At 41.9% G+C, this 17395-nt stretch overlaps 1 protein-coding gene across 4 annotated transcripts in view; it reads right to left on the minus strand.

The window, feature by feature from the left end:
- Positions 1 to 370: 370 nt before the first annotated feature.
- Positions 371 to 17395, minus strand: part of col12a1a (collagen, type XII, alpha 1a) — a 64149-nt gene continuing 47124 nt past the window's right edge. For 3 of the 4 annotated variants that reach the window (XM_074660222.1, XM_074660221.1, XM_074660224.1), the window contains 15 exons: positions 12056 to 12214; positions 11709 to 11786; positions 10103 to 10189; positions 9576 to 9629; positions 8658 to 8753; positions 8286 to 8339; positions 7244 to 7297; positions 6888 to 6941; positions 6183 to 6254; positions 6042 to 6077; positions 5873 to 5939; positions 5604 to 5786; positions 4645 to 4722; positions 3354 to 3524; positions 371 to 1250 (listed from right to left, as the gene is read on the minus strand). In XM_074660222.1, coding sequence (XP_074516323.1) covers positions 1102 to 1250; positions 3354 to 3524; positions 4645 to 4722; positions 5604 to 5786; positions 5873 to 5939; positions 6042 to 6077; positions 6183 to 6254; positions 6888 to 6941; positions 7244 to 7297; positions 8286 to 8339; positions 8658 to 8753; positions 9576 to 9629; positions 10103 to 10189; positions 11709 to 11786; positions 12056 to 12214 — 1392 coding nt within the window. In that variant the 3' untranslated portion in view covers positions 371 to 1101. Of the gene's footprint in view, positions 2116 to 3353; positions 3525 to 4644; positions 4723 to 5603; positions 5787 to 5872; positions 5940 to 6041; positions 6078 to 6182; positions 6255 to 6887; positions 6942 to 7243; positions 7298 to 8285; positions 8340 to 8657; positions 8754 to 9575; positions 9630 to 10102; positions 10190 to 11708; positions 11787 to 12055; positions 12215 to 17395 lie in introns of all 4 variants that reach the window. The other variant, XM_074660223.1, reaches the window with a different exon arrangement.

Consider the following 17395-nt stretch of genomic DNA (forward strand, 5'->3'; position numbering starts at 1 on the left):
TTGCATTGCTTCCTCATGGAAGTCTATGCTGCATAATCATTACAACCTGATAGGACGAACGCCAACCGGGTGCTTGTAAAAGACTGAAGCAGCTTGCGTGTTGGAAACGTTTGTTTTCGCATGCTCTCCTTTTTCTTCTTGTTGCCCTGACATTAACTGACATTCTGGAGGATGGTGCAAACTGTCTTGAGCTGTCAAAATAAAGCAAGTTTCAAACTTCAAAGCGTATTTCTCAAGGCCTAATGATGGGAAAAAACTGTTTTGTCAAGATCAAATAAACTCTATAAAAAGGAAGATGGTTGGCATGTGGAGGTAGAAGAAGTTAAAGAATTAACATCAAAAAGACAAAAAAAAAAGCTGAAACAAATGCTACATTTTCAGTAGTTTTATTGAAAAATGCCTCTTCTGTTTCAGAAATAAATAAGAAAATAAGGCTGCGTGGAATTCACAAAATGTGCAGTTAAAACATGAGAAAAGCAATTCTATGTCCATAGTCTTGCAACCAGATCCAAACTGCACAGATAGAAAACAACAACTATATTCTGACTTAGAAATCCTCAGTAAATATACAACACAAACATGCAATTCCACCTTTGGTAACAAAACAAAATTAAAAAAAAAAGTTTGGTTTGTTTCAATGAGTCAGATTATCATCACAATGAACAAATCTTTGGGGATCAAATTAATTTAGCGTTGGAGTATCTGAAACAGCTTTACATGCTGACAAAAACAACATGGATAGTCTGAAAGTGTTCAAAAAAACATACATACTGTACTTCCTTTGACATACTTTCTGCTGGTTTTCACATGATTAGTGCATTACACATTGGAGTCCGATAAACACTTGCAGTTATATTACAAGCAGACACTTAAAGGGAACACTTAGCAAGCACACAGGTTTGTAATGAACGAAAATGTAGGTTTGTTTTCATTTCTTTTGCTTAACTTTCTCACGTCAAAAAAAATATATGTTCAATATAGCCAGGGGTATCAAACCCCATATGAGTACTTAGTTTTGTTCGGAAAAATCACCTTCATCCTCACGTATGTGATCATGGAAGTCATTTCAATATTACACTTTCTGAGAACTCCTTATCGTAGCTATGACGCTAGTGTTTCTGTATTGTCTTGTGGTAGTGATCTCTTTCCTCGTTGGTTTCGTGAGTAACCAGGTGATTGTATAGCCTCAAACTCCCCAGCTGGCTCCACGGGTATAGACTCTACCACAGGTTCAGGCTGGTAGTTGTTGGCTAGAAGAATATTTGGGACGGCCAATCAAAAAAAGGTTTTCACATGCACAAATTTAAATTATATTGCACTTTGGAATTCTAAACAAACGCCTTGTGTCAAACTATTGCTTCCTTAAGTACCATAAAAGCTAAATAAAAAAAAAAACTGTTCGAAATGCTGTGGTTTACAGTAAAATCCATCAAGCTATTGGATAATAAGACGTAGTAAAATAACCAGCTCATACTACAAAAAACATATGGAAATGGCAGGAGAGCAACATTTAGCACCGACATAAACAAAAAACATGATTAAACAAATGGAACATGCTTCAATCTGGACCAGAGCTGTCTAAGAAGTCACTTAAGGCGTCGTAAACAGAGGTTATGCTGGTGGTAAGTAAGCAGAGGGTTATGAGGCACAAGCTCAATACAGATGTTAACTTGATTTTTAGTGAAACGTCCTGGTTCATACAATCATTTACAAGGCACAAAATTAGTTTTATTTACACATATCACCGCTACATTACCATTGCAGTTATGAAATCCTCTTTGTTAGTAGTTGTTTTGGGTGGTATTTGTACATGCTCCTTCCTTGGTAGAAATGCTCAGTCTCGGTTTTGTGTTTTTCCCCCCAACGGGTTGTGGTTCAAGATGCAAACAGGCCAGCAGGTTGCCATCATTGTAGCTTGTAGCTGTGAGATGGTGTTAGTGCCAGTCCGCTCCGTTTGTCTGTTTGTTTTTGGCTTTTCGTAATGTTTGTGTTTAGTGTTCAATAATTATGTCCGTGGTGATTATCACGCCCCATAGCAAGTGGGCAAACATCTCAGAAACAGGACTTCAAAGTGTAAGCGGCACAGGTGACTTTAGAGCGGTTACTATGCCATACCTGCAAATAGTTCAAAGAGGGTGTGAGTATTCTCTGTGGAACAAAGCATCTCATTTGATTTAATGTAAGTCATCATACACCATTAGCTAGAATGCTTTACATGCCAGTTTTTAAAATTGTACGTCAAATGTATGGAGGTATTGGAACATAGTGGCTCCTTACTGACCGTTCACTAAACCCCTCCCCCGAACAGATTGTCTAATCCTAGTTTAGCAACGGTAACTAAGCACGGCAGGCCTGTCAAGCTTTGGATTTCTACACATTTTTATCCTTTTCAAAACCCAGACCGAGGCTAGACTGAGGGCTGGGAGGCGGGGTTAAAGGAAACGCTACTGTGCTTGGATAGGCCCAATGGATGCGAAAGGTCACCGGATGATCCGGGTACTATATTACTCGGCAGCCGAGCCATTTTGACTTCATGCACCACTGAGCAACTCTCATAGTAGTGAACAGGAGCTCGCCTCCAACGTTAAACCCCGTTCTCTTTATACATCCGTGCACGGAGAGGCGACTGTTTGTTCCAAACAACAATGGTGGCCCCTGAAGAGGTTAGCATAGATCCTGCAATACCTTCAGTTACTATATCAGAACTGAAGAGTATTTCTTCATTGAAAGAAGAGCAAAGAACGGCACTGAAGGCTTTTCTCAATGGAAAAGATATTTTCATTCTTCTCCTGATTGGTTTCGGCAAGAGTTTGATTGACAGATGGTTCATCCAATCACCTGCTAAGTATTTTTTTGAAAGTGTCTGTCCTTTTCCAAACATTTTCAAATGACGGCTTCTCAGATGGTTCTGTGTAACAAACCATCTGGCGGGTCAGGTTAAGTCTGCGATGTTACTGCATAATTTTAGGCTAATATTGATAGCTCTGTATGTAAAGGAGACCCTACAGGGTTCTCATCACATTCTATTGTTTTAAAAATAAAATACTATGAGCTGTGATGGTAAATCTGCCACCATTATCATTTTAAACTTCATTATTTTCCATGCGACATTGAAAAGCTTGACAGGCGTAGCAACAGTAAGCGGGGCGTGGCTCCATGAACGGTCAGTTGAACTTCTTATGGAAATAAGTTATAACAGCTTTCTATTCAAAAATCAATCCACTTACATCCATATCTCCACACATTATCAAAGAAAGAAGTAGTGCACTGAGTTGCAAATGTAATTAGTCTGCATACACTTAGTCTTTTATCTGATGTCGTACCATGCAGGACCTAGAAAGTGTTGAGCGTACCTGTGTATCCTTGTCCATTGTAAGGGATGCCAACACACTGAGAGGAGTCGCAGTATCCAGAGGGTCCTGGTGGTCCCCTCACCCCCGAAGTACCCTGGCGACCCGGAGGGCCACGAGGCCCACCGGAGCCAGAAGAACCTGGGGGTCCCGTTCTCGACTCTCCTGGCGGCCCTGCGAAGGGGAGAGAGATGGTGAGTAAAAAGAAGTCTCCAGAGCTCAGCACAAAAACCCACTGACATCACCCGAAGATCTACAGTGGAAATGGATAGGGGTAACACGGGGCTGCGGCACTGCAATTTGAATTTTTCAATGGCTCAATTAAAAACCTTGACCAAGAAAAAAGAAAGTCTGAGGCTGTGTGGAGCCCCCCTCCCCGGCCCCGTCTGTCTAGACGGTTAAAACTCAGGATGGAATTTTCCCCCTCTCTCTTTTTCTCTTTCTTAAGTGAGCCCATGTGTTGTCAATGAAGCCACCAAAGAAAGCTCATTGTGCAACAATCAGATTCTCCCACACGCACGCATATACAGCACACACACACACACACACAAAAGTGAGTCATCAGTGTGGACTTCCTCAGGGACTTCCTCCCACTGGTCCTCAGTCGTTTCTCACTTCATTCACAGAAACAGACATATCAGTGTTTGGAGTTGAGGGGTCGCCATCAATAGAAGGTTGCTGTTGTTTTGCAATAGCTTCCCTAGGGAAAGAAAATCTACTGAAGTGGTGGAGAAAACTGAGGAAAGGATATGTCCTTTTTCAAACTGACAAATCAGCCTAATAACAGTTGTTTTTTTTTGTAACTGCATCATGACCTTGACTGTCTAAACTCTAGCCAGAAATTCTCTCCTTAATGATGAACGTAAATACCTTCCATTTACTGTATAATATTTCACATGTGCACAGTGTTTGGAGAAGCTCAATCTACACGAGATATAAATCCGTAAGAAAGGAAAGAATTGGGAATATGTTTGGGGTCCCTCCAAAGAATTTATGCAGTGCAGCTGCCCGAACGACTGTGCCTGAGACACATACACTGTACTGTAGGTAAATCTTGGCCTCTGGTTGGAATGTGTCATTTTAAGTGGACTAACGGGAGTGCTGTGTCATAGAAAGGTCCACAAAAAGGTGAAAGACTGTCACTGGAACTGTGTTTCCACTGTAAGAGAACAGTGTGAGACAAGCAGACTGAATGGAGAACAATGTTCAATAGAAAATATGGTCATCTGTGTTCCTCGCCTCATTGTGATGGGAGATTTAACAAAAATGGCTAATTGACTGTTTTCTGTGTTACCTGGGGGCCCGCTTGCTCCTCTTTGTCCTCTGATACCATTTCCTGGAGATCCTCTCTCTCCCTTATCTCCTGCCAAACCTACATGAACCAGAGAAAAGAGGAAAAATCACTTTCACACCAACAGAGCATGTTTTCTGAAAAATCCCCAATATCTGGAAATGAGTAGGAATCTTTACAGGGCATGTATGAAGCACGAGGAGATCCAGGGTTTAATAATATTTGTTAATGCTAACTTGAATCAGAATACCCTGTTTATTCCACTCATGTTGGACCACCACTACCGTCTACAGAGTCTACATCACCATGACCATACAGGGTTCAATGTTCATGTCTATTTGGGGTCAGAAGTCTACTTGCCCAAAATCAATTTTTACTTGCCCCTATACACATTCTCTAACGCCATCTAACTAAACTTTAGCTTCAGCTCATAAACTTTGTCTTTACCCGCCGTCATTTTCTCGGTATTGCGCATTTGCAACTCTCAACAGAGTTGAGAAGGAACCAAGATGGCTCACTCCTTAGCTACTTCCATCATCAGCTCTGGAAAAAACAATGTGTTTGTCTCTTTTTTACCACTTGCCCGATCGGGCAAGTGAGTTGCTATGTTTACTAGGGCTGCCCTCTCGATTAGTCGACCAATGGGTCCTTTTGGTTTTAGTCGGCTAAGATTTCTTTTTACTTTTTACTCGCTTTTTACTCAGTGCAGCTATTTTCATGCTGAATAACTTATTTTTAAGACCTACACACTTCCACGTTGTTTCCTGTTACTGTTTTTTCTCTCGTTGCTCCCTCACATCATTCTTTGAACCCCTCTTCTTCTTCTTCTTCTTCTTCTTCTTCAGGCCATCCTTACTGTTGAGCCCTGCCTTAAATCATTGCTCGCCATTTGCTTATTAATTCCCTGCTTGCTGCTTAGTAACACTACCAAACATTCACAAAAGAGTATATAGATAAAGTACCTCTTTCTCCTGGACTTCCAGGTAAACCTGGGTTTCCAGGGAAACCAGTTCGACCAGATTGTCCAGGCTCTCCGCGGGATCCCTGGTCGCCAGGAGGCCCAGGAGGACCGGTTGGCCCTGGAGAGTTGCTACGATGACCAGAAGGAACCTGGTTGAGCATCATGTCAATCCTGCTCATTTGATCTGCAAGAGAAGAACAAAATCAGCTGGGTTTGGTTTTGATTTATACTTTAATGACTTTAAAATTCCTTAAGAAAAGTTGTGCTCACTGTTCACAAGCTGTTCACAAACTTGTCTGGCGATGGAGCGCATCATGTTCTGGGATGCAAAGTCTCCCTGGAGAACAAAGACATTTTCATGAAGAGATGGCATTTCCTTTTCTCGTTGGTGATGGATGATAACTGGTAAATGGTTATTTCCTAAAAACATAATACATACCTTCTCTCCTTTCTCTCCTTTAAGGCCAACAGCTCCCTGTTAACGAGAAGAACAGCGTTAGAACAAACAACGCCATTGATTTCGACCTCTCCTAAACATAGCCACGTGACCATTGTTTGTGTCTTATTGTTCTGCACATACTGTGTTTCCTGTGTCTCCTGGTTTCCCTGGCTTTCCAGTAATTCCTGGTACACCTGGATTTCCAGGGGTTCCCTGAAAAAAAGAAAAGAAAGAAAACACAGAAAGAGTGGTGTTTACTTAAAATTACTGCACAATAAACATAATTGCAACGTTTAACTCCTGCTCCCTATTAACGGTTGTATAACGAGCTTTAAGTTAGTTGAGATCTCTGCTTTGACATCTGCAGTGGGGGGCGTGTGGCACGAGCTGCCAAGAACACTTAAGAGGAGATGGATACACACACACACACACATGCCCAACAGGGATAGCATGCACACACACACACACACACACACACACACACACACACACACACACACAAAGCAGCCACCAGGCACTGCTAATGCGTCTTGGAGCACTTATGATGGTATAGTGCATGTGAATTCTATACTGGCATGTTGCCTGTTGGCATGGTGGCTGAATTAAGTAGACTCAGACCTCAGCAAACCACAGAAGAAGAAGAAAATGAGATGCACCATCCTCGTAAAGGCGGAGGGGCCTACAGACTGCTATTTTTTTTTTATGTGCCGTTCCAGTGGAGTGCAGCCGTGGAGCCAGAGGAGTAATTGTTGCAGATATATCAGGATAGAAAAGCACGCTCCAAGGAATATTTATTTGGCTTTTTTTCTGCACAACACAAAGACGCAGAGACAAACACACACTCACCAAGGGTCCTGGTGGGCCTCTGGGTCCAGATGGTCCCTCCTTTCCTGGTGGCCCCTATGTAGAAACAACATACAATCACATGTGGGTTACAGCACACTGGGGACCCCATTCATGCAATCCATCAGTGTCACAACTTTATATTGGTCTCAGCCTTGAGTCTGTCTTTTGAAATTATATTTATAAGTTTGATTATTCTGGATGACGTAAGTGAGAACATAACAAGTTACATGACTACACTACTTCTGTACATGCTGAGCTGAGTGGGTGATCACATGCTTGACAAAGTGTTGGATCCATGTTGAATTCTTTGAACACGGTGTGTGTGTACACTAAGCAGGCCTGGAGGTCGATCTTACCCGCACTCCGCTTGGTCCACTGGGGCCCAGAGGACCGCGTTGCCCCTGAGAACCCTGGGGAAAAAGCAGACACACTTAATCAATTGCAAATGATGAGGAACAACACACTTATACAGCTCCCCGATGCCTCTGTTGAACTAGGATTTACAGAAAAAAAAATCCTGCGGGTTTCCCAGTTCTTTCGCCAAAAATAATATTTCATCTTTATTATTAGAAACGGGAACAATTCCCCTCTTGTGCTCTGACACATGATGTCCTCTAGACATGTGAATAGAGAGTGCTGTTTTAAGCTTTATTAAAGACAATGCTGCCAATAAGCGCTGAAGATCATAGAATAGGACTTTCTCACACGTCTGAATTCGCTTATTCAGAGAGAATAACCAGCGGCGATGTTCTAACCAGTTGAATGGTGGGAGTTGGCTGAGTGACCTCAGCTGGATGAATGAAAGCTTGCTCGGCCAAGAAATGGCTGTGTAATGCCAGCCCACTCAAATATCATCAAAAATGCCCACCAAAAAGTTCCGCTGTAATGTAAAATGGTTTAGGTTAAATTCAAATCTGCTTCTGCCTCGATAGAGCGGTGATGTCAATAACCTCAAAGAACTTTGAACTCTGAACGTCACGATAATGGTTAATAAAGTTTGGTTTTATATGACTTTCATTTCCATCCAAGACGTCCACAGAATGACATCTACTGTAAGTCAAAGATTCTCAAGCTTCAGACACGCTCAGTCTTTACCAAGTCACGATCATCTTCAATTACAAGGCTGGGGGAAGAACATATTCCATTCCCTATTTCCCCTTTGGTAACACGAGTCGGCATTTAACTGCATCACTGGCCTTCTACTGTTTGTCAATCAACGGGCTGATCCGAGAGCGTGGGTCTCCCTGAGGATGGCATGGTAAACCTCCCACTCGGAGTGTGGTTTCAATCTCAGCATGTGGACCGTATCCAGGCTCCAGTAGCAACGCTGCTCTCTATGGATAGTCTGCTGTTTCCTGTTCATAAACCACAAAATGAGAGGGGGAGTGCTGTACTCACTTGCCGGCCAGACAGGCCCGGGTCTCCAGCATCTCCCTTTGGTCCCGGGCGACCCTGAAGGTGGAGGAGGAGGAAAAGAAGAAGCTTTAGTTGTTTTATCCTTTTTTAGTCTGTGATTGTGATTGACTTCATGTTTTGACAAGAACATCTGCAATAAAGTAGCAGTCTAGCCGGATAGAAGAAGTAGAGGGAGTGTAATGTGTTTTAACTTATAAATCTCACTCGCTAGTGGATCGGCAACAAAGACACACAAACTTCACTTTCATATCAGAACTATTCAGGTGGGATAGTGTGTGTAATTTACATTAAACTCCATCTACCACAAATTCTTAACTATTTCTTCCCAGGCTGGATTTTTTGTATTGTACTTACGGGTTCTCCGGGTAGAGACAGTCCGTTAGGGCCCTGTGGACCCGGTGGTCCCATTGAGCCTGGGAGTCCTAAGTCACCACGTGGACCCATTGGACCCTACAGCATTACCCGGACAAAAAGCGAAGATGTTTCAAAGCCACACTCTTACAAAAAAACAACGCTATTCAGATTTTTTTATAGCACAAATATAAAAAATTAACGTCAACAGTGGAAACGGGCCTTTAAGGTTCAAATCACATTTAGGAAAGATCTACAGTCGATAAGTGAATTCAGATGTGTGCAACTTGTGTGCAAGCTAATGTAAGGCTGTAGCAGAGCAGTAATAGCTTCTGAAATACAATGGAAGTGAGAAGTGTGTGGATTTAGTATTATTGGTCATGTCAGCAGGGCCGGCTCTAGCCCTTTTGGTGCCCTCTGCGAAATTCAGATTTGGAGCACCCCTATATTTTTATTTTCATTAATAACTGTATTTATTATGATATACATGAATAATTGGTCCCTGATATTGTTGGATTAAAAGTCAGTTTCGCTACAAATTACACTTTTATTAACAAATAAGTGCGGCCGGGCAGGTGAAAAAGTGTGAAAAAGAGAATTATGGGAGTGAAAAGTATATTTCTTTCTTTATTTTTTTATTTGTTCATTTGTTAACTTAATGCAGAAAATGAGGAAGGGTGCCCACCGTCATTTTTTTGGAAAATTATTACTATTATTATTTTTTTTAGAGGGAGACCACGTCCCCCTGAAGGTAGCGACTGCCTATATGGCCTATGCCTTAAGCCGGCCCTGAATGTCAGCAAGCTTCATTGGCTATGAACTGGTTGAATTTATTAAGTTGCTGTAAAAAAGAGTTAAGCCCGTTAAAAGAAAAAGATAACAATTTATCACGTGCTTAAAGTGATGTAAGGCGTTACTCACAGCGTTGCCGGACTCTCCTCTATCTCCTCGTGGCCCCTTAGAACCTGGGCCGCCCTGGAAAAGCAAGGAGCCACAAACTCAGAGTTATAGTGTAACAACAGGAGCCGATTCCAAAAATCCCTAAAACCCCAAGCCCTACCAAATCCTCACAGGGGCTTAGCGAGGCTACCAAGCACACATATTCCAGACGTCTCTTTTTTTTAACTGTTGTTTTTCCAACAGGCATTTATCTTTTGACACTTCTTCCTGAGCCCACATTTCATTGCATGCCACCGGTCTCATCCTCCTCTGCTCTTTCCAGAAGGAAAGCAAAATACAGCTCCTGATGCGAAGGACATCCTCAGTCGACTTAAGTTCAAACTGTGTAGCAGCAGGCAAATGTCAAGAAGCTCATTATAGCTGGATAGTCACTATAACACTAGCAGAGAAACGTATGGCTTTATCATCATCATCATCACATCAAAACAGACAGAGGTAGAGGAGGTGAAGATAGAGGACAGAAGACAAGGAGGGGTGAGAGTCTTTACCGAAGGTCCAGAAGGCCCCGGAGGGCCGATGCTGTCCTGTGTGCATGTGCAAGAGTGGGGCAGGGATGGGCACTTGGCCTCATCTCTCTGAAAAGGAACACAGAAGATGACAAAATTAGAAAAGAGACGTAAATACACCAGGGCTGTCAAAGTTAACGCGTTAACGCTAATTACGTTTTAACACCACTAATTTCTTTAATGCATTAATTCAACTTGCAATTTTTAGGTTGTAGCGGGTTCAGTTTTAAAGCTAGAGTGAAGATACTAGTATTATTTGAAACTAAAAAACCTAATCCATTGGTACCAACCATGTCATACTAGCCTGTCACGAAAGAGGCTAAATAACGCTCTAAACTTGCGCTAAATTTTGGCGAGGAAAAACTGGCAAGGCCATTTTTAAAGGGGTCCCTTGACCTCTGACATCAAGATATGTGAATGAAAATGGGTTCTATGGGTACCCACAAGTCTCCCCTTTACAGACATGCCCATTTTATGATAATCACATGCAGTTTGGGGAAAGTCATAGTCAAGTCAGCACACTGGCACACTGACAGCTGTTGTTGCCTGTTGGGCTGCAGTTTGCCATGTTATGATTTGAGCATATTTTTTGTATGCTAAATGCAGTACCTGTGAGGGTTTCTGGACAATATTTGTCATTGTTTTGTGTTGTTCATTGATTTCCGATAATGAATATATACATACATTTGCAAAAGCAGCATAGTTGCCCACTCCCATGTTGATAAGAGTGTTAAATACTTGACAAATCTCCCTTTAAGGTACATTTTGAACAGATAAAATGCACACATACACTTATACAGAAGTATAGTCCATTTCACACCCGCCCACTGATAATTGAGACCATGTCTTGGCAATCAGAATACAACGGGTAAAAGAGAAAATCCTTGATGTAATTTTGCAACAGCATCCTGGCAAACGGAGGTTTTGACTTTGCTTGGAGTTTAAGAAGAAGAGACAGTTTAGAAACCCAGCAAAGGTCACGATGGAACAGTGGCTCATGCAAAGTCAGCGTGCATGGGGCTTTAAGACCAGATGCTCGCCGACAGCTGTCCGCATTTTTGGAAACGAGTCTTGGACATAATGGGTTATATAACACTGCAATCATTGACGTGATGTATTAATATCTGATGCAAATTATAGATGAATTGCTCATAATTGGATAAATGTGCATGCGTCCGGTATTTACCATACTGAGTCAAAATAAATGTGATTTACTGTCTGCAGCGTGATTTAAAAGAGCGCTTGTTTTCATGTAATTGGGAGATCATACTGGCAACAGTCCGATTAGCACAATTAGACAGGATACAAGGTTCTAGTCAGTTCAGCTGAGGCACTGTATTTTTAAACTCACAATCTAGGCTTGCATTTAGCCTAATTACTGCATACCAGCTTACATAAACCTCTGAGAAGGTATGCATGCATACAGTAAATACAATGGTTCTTCTAATATTGATTCTAAGAACCAACCAAGTACATGATTCATGTTCCTATTCAACCACAAAACATGTGAAAGAAATATGCCAAAATATCCCTCTATTGATGGCCCTTTGACTTTGTTAAAGGATTCTAAAGTGACACTTGTTCTTACCATGGAGGGCAGGTCGCAGCATTTGTCCCGGCTGATCCAGCTCAAACTGCAGATTATATCGAACATCTGGAGCTGGAACTACACAACAGAAGAAGAGGAGAACATGGTGGGGTGTTACAAATGGCTCCCAATCTTGATGAAAATGCACAATGTTTGAAAACAGAGCAACGAGTCCCTCAGAGAAACAGAAAGACGCAGGGCTTCCATCCTTACAGCCGTCACTGGGAGCAGTTCAAACTTAATTGTGCATCTACGCACAAGAGGATTAGGATATTCATTCTTTGGAAAAGTCGCTCTTCCAAGCATGCTTTTCCAAACGTTTTTCACGAGTTTCTTTTTTCGCTTACTGTCGCAGACTGCCTCCTTCCGCCTCCAGACTTGGCCAACTTGCCGAGCACTTCGTAACCGTCCAGTGTGAGGTTGTTGGCCTCCTTGATGGGCTTCTCTGCCACCTCCTGGCAATCCACGTTGAGCTTGACTTTGTCCGCGGAGATGCTGATGTGGAGCTGCAGGGGAGGGATGGAGAGAGGGCACAATTAACAAAACCTTATTGTCTTCTCAATACTTAAGCAGCTGCCAGCTTTATTGCAACACAATTAGTTGGCAAAGAGTAGTAAGAACGCTGGAGCTTTTGAAAAGCTGGGTTTGGCATTTCTATTTGGAAAGGGCATGGTTGCCATTTTAAAGGAGAAAGTGCAACCACGAAGCCAGGAACAACTGCACTGAACCTTTTTGAACCGTGCTTATAAAAACGCTGATACTGTATTCCACATAATTGCTAGACTGAGTGAATTGTTTAGTCTTTGCAGAACCATGTTAATTATAGATTCTGATATTACCTCAGAGTGGTTACTGATTTGGCTCGGGACTGCTGTTTGATGCCTCCACAGATGAATGGACCATTACGAAAAAAAAAGGAAATATACAACAGTTGGCGCTAAAGCTGCAGTCGGTGATTGTATAACAACACCCAATGACAAAGTGCCAGATTTTGACGTTTCCTGTCCAGAGAACCCGGCTCCACATCTTGAAGCAATATCATTTGCGGTGTGCCATCAAACGTCCTACACTTTCCATACTTTCCCCTCACTGTTGCAAAATTTTTCCCCCTGCTCAACCATCAAGACAAGCTTTCTTTATGTCAGGAAAAAGCAAGCTACCATTTCTTTCTACAAAACCATACCAACCACACAGACTAGGCCATAAGTTCTTGGCAACCAATCACAAAATTACAGTTGACTTCCTTGGCAACGGAACAAACTATCTGGTGGACCACAAAGAGAGAGGGGTGTCGTTTATCCCGGGATCCATGACGCTCCTGAGGGCTTACCAAAACAGCTCTGGATGATATACTGGGATGGCAAATAATGAGCATGTATATATTACCTCACTGACCAGTAAGTAAACACGATAAAAACACTGTAGTTACTGGAAAATAAGGCCTCAGAAAAACTATCTTTCTAGTGTCCACTGTCACGCAGTTGATGCTGCTAAGTGATCTGGTCCGACTGCAGCGAAGTGTTGACAGATGGAACAATTTTCATTCATCGATTGTTAACACAGAAGGTTTCACTGTGCCTCGCTGTGTCAACACTCAGTCCATGTGGTACGATTTCAGGCTGACACCGTCCCCGCTCCAGTACACTTGACATGTTTCCATGTTTACTATCAGATTAGATTTTATTGTCTTTGGCTCTATTCCTTCGTTTTCATAATCCCTCAAATTTCATGCAAGCACTACTAATAATTAGGTGTGAGTCTCCTCTATATAAAATACATCCAAAATTAAGTTAGCTTTCATTGAGAGTAAAGGGAAATACACGATCGGTAGAGATGAAAACAGTGCCGTGACCGATCATGATCCCCAGTTGGGCTGATCGTTTTCATTGTGTCATTCTAGATGTGAAGTTCCCGTGTCTGATCTGGCACCTGCGAACAGACGAGGCACTGTGGATTTCTTTGGTAAGAGAAGTTAATTTCCTGTATTTCAAAGTGAGTTTTTTTTTTAGGATCAGTAAGTCTTAGCTCACAGTAAGAAGACGTCTTCGTGTCTAAAAGAAAGTCGTCACGAATGAAGAGGACAATGAGTGCAGTCAGTCAGTGGACAATTTGGCAAAAACCTCCCTCTCTTTCTTAATGAGTGTATGCGTATGTTGGCACAACCTTCCCAACAGAGTCCCTGAAAGGAAAGTTTGGAAGAGTTCAAGACTTCTCAAAGAACAATAAGGTTTGTGTATTTTTTTGAGGCAAACTACAGTGCACTGCTCAGTGACTACAGCAACATACACGCTCAAACTTCTCCTAATGTAACTCTATAAGACATGACTAGTAGCCAGTATGGCTTATGGAAAATGTCTTCTTCACTTCAGTTGATATGAAAGTTGCCTTTACAGGCTCCCACCCTTCGAGTGTGGGAGGGGATTCCCCAGTGGGCTAGTGAGTGGCTAGCATCTGCTATAGTCATCTCTGAGAGCTTTCCCACATGTTCTATTAGAGGTGTAGATCCCGACCCCTCCAGCCTGGGTTACTTTTTATTAACTAGCGTGACGAGAAAAGCCAAATCTGGCTCCTCACTGTTGCATGAAAGCACATAGAGAGTATCTAACACTTGACAAAATCAGAAACTACAGTTGAAGTAGCACAAATTCTTAATAAAATTAACTGCTAGCAAGCATCGCACTGATTTGGAACTGAGGTTTTGTGTCAAAATGCTGTCAAAATCAACTGGAAAAGCCATGATTTAAGGTATTGAACATGCCGGTACTGCTGGAAGATGTACTGGAATGGTTGGTAATAGAGCTAAAACGATGAGTAGATTGAAAATGATTTGGCAACAATTTAGATTTTTTAAGCAAAATTATAAAAATTTCACAATATGTGAATATTTTTGTGTGTCTCTTAGTGTTATATGATAATGTACCAAATATCTTTGAATTTTGGACTGTTGGTCACACAAAACAAGGCATTTGAAGATGTCGCCATGTGGAACATGTGATGGGCTTTTTTTTATTTACCATTTTATAGACTAAAGAATGAATCAAATCATTGAGGAAATAATCTGTAAATCTGTAAATAATCTTTAGTTGAAGCTCTACTTCATTAGTCTAAAATTTAAAGGTCAACATGTGGGTTTAGTTTTGTTTATCTTCACACATGGACAATGAGCCCAACTGCCATTTGTGATAACCTTCATTACTGGTCACTCAGCACAAACACACACACACACTTTATTACAGAGGTAACGGTTATAGCCACCAACAAAGTGTTGGGAAGCCACTGACAACATAAACACACACCGCCGCGGCTGTCGGCAGTGGCACTTACCCAGCAGACCAGTAAATAAGCAGCTAGGTAGACCGCTGCAGACTTGCTAGCTCATGGAACAACAACTATCTGTACCGCGAACTAGCCACCCAGTGTACATTCAGACTACAGTCTCCACGATGGCCACAGACTGAGAGAACACACAGATCCAGCTGCTGTCCAACTAGACCAGCAGTGATGTAATTTACATCTGACCCAACATTTTCCAGGGTCCCATTCATTCATGAAGTTACCCTGCAATTAGTTGTGTAGATGCTGAAAAGCCATTTACAGTACGCTCTGATCTGGGGGCCAATATATCGCTCTCATCAGTTCCTCAGTTCAAAAAAACTGCACTTTGTAAAATCAGGGAGTGGGCGAACTTTGATGTTGGATAAGTCTTTGGTGCATTGAAAGGGGTCATTCATTCTGATTACTTTAGGATTAGGGGGGAGAAACCTGTGTGCTAAATGAGGGCCACGCTGTCCTTGGGAACAAGTCAATGCATTGGAACCAGTCGTTTTTCCTCCAGTGATGAATCCAGCATCTTAAGCCATTCAAGGTTGGTATGAAAATATACTGCCCCTCATTGTTCTAGTCTCTACACCCTACTGTGGTGGAACATAACAGAGGATGTTTTATATCTGCCGCTGCTTGAGTTGGACTAAAAGGCATTTGATGTCTCTTTCTACCTCTTGCTGTGGCCTCGAGAGACTTCATTCTACATACAAATGCTGTTTATCGCAGTCACAGTAAGCTTGGCATGTGGGCCCCTAATGTAGTGGTTAGACCACTGAAAAGAAACAGGTAAGTTTGCAAAACAATAACACCATTGTGGGTGGATATTTCAAGTGAGATGAGAGGTTCTGACAGATTGTTTGAAGAGTAGATGATGTTAATGGATCTTTCTAATGAGCGCTCCCCGATGGGAGTTCAATCATAATTTCCTTCATGAAAGACAGGGCCGCTGGTGGCACGGATTAGTTTCAGAGTCCGGAAAAAGTATCATTAGGGACAGTTGGAAACATCTGGATTCAAACTTTTAATCCACTGCTTATAATGCGTGTTATTATTGCTTCCACGGCTACTAAGTGACCATAATCCATTTCTACAGTATCATACCTCTATTGTTAGAGCTTCAGCAAAAAGTTTAAAGAGGCACTCCACCAATTTTACACATCAAGGTCTGTGCACTCTGTGTCCTGATGATGTCATCAGGGTTATCTTGGACTGGGATTGAGACTTCATATTTATACTGTAACAGAAAGCTTGTGTTACAAACTGCGTTGTGGAGTTTGAAAGATGTGGGCGTTTACCAGGCAAGGGACGATTAATAGAGTGCTACTAGGATGACGTATTTTATAGGCCAACCAGGAAGTTAGCATCGCCCTGGGTTCCTCGACAAAAAGCCAATGCGATTTTTCCTTTGGGTTTTGGATTATTGCAGAAAATAAAGTCTGTTGCAAACAAACATTTAAGATAGTTACGCGTTTTGCTCAGCAAGATAAACCCCACAAATGAATACCACTTTTCTGATTTTTGAAGCATGAATGTAACTGCCAGAAGTAAAAAGCTAACGTGACGCTATAAACAAACTACACCACGGTCGCATGAGCACGAGTATACACGACGAGACAGTAAAGGTGTGATGACGTTTAGTAGTCTCATTTAGCCACATGTTAGCAACCGCCTTTTTTAAGACATAAAAGCTTCAAAACTCACAAGTGGGATATTTACTGATGTATTTTATATCGTAGAACAAAACGTTAAAATGTCTTCAGCTTGTGTTAACCACAGACCTTATTTCAGGCATCTAACTATAAACCCATTCAAAAACCCCACTGACTTCCAGACGAAGGAACCGTAAGTGCTAAAATGCTAACTAATTTCCGTGTTTTAAGACACATTCCTGTAGCACTCAATAACAAAAGATGCTATTGAGTTGCATTATGGGAAATGTAGGATCCAGTACTTTTGGAGGCTGACCCATACTAGAAACTAAAAGTCAGGATATCTTGGGCCTCAGTTGCATCGATTTTGGAAATTCTTTTTTTAATCGGTCTCCCAACTTCAAATCTCTGGAGAACATATTTAAAGGTGCTCTATATCCAGAGGCATTAAAATAGCATCAAAATACTATTTGCTATGAAAAAATATATTGGAGTAATGTCTACCTGAGCAGAGAATGAAGTCGCTCTCCCTCTGTGTGGGTTGTAGGGCTTCTCCTTATTTTGTTGACATAGCTGGCGTCGGGTGTGCATGCTTTTAGTGCATGTTTGTGTATGTGAGCGTGCCCCACTGGCTAGCTCATGGCCGCCGCTCTGCACCACTCTCATATGGTGGTTACAGCTGATAACGTCGTCCCGTCCAATGGTGTCGTTGCA

This window comes from Sebastes fasciatus, chromosome 15, assembly GCF_043250625.1.
Source record: "Sebastes fasciatus isolate fSebFas1 chromosome 15, fSebFas1.pri, whole genome shotgun sequence".
Classification (NCBI taxonomy): Eukaryota; Metazoa; Chordata; class Actinopteri; order Perciformes; family Sebastidae; genus Sebastes; species Sebastes fasciatus.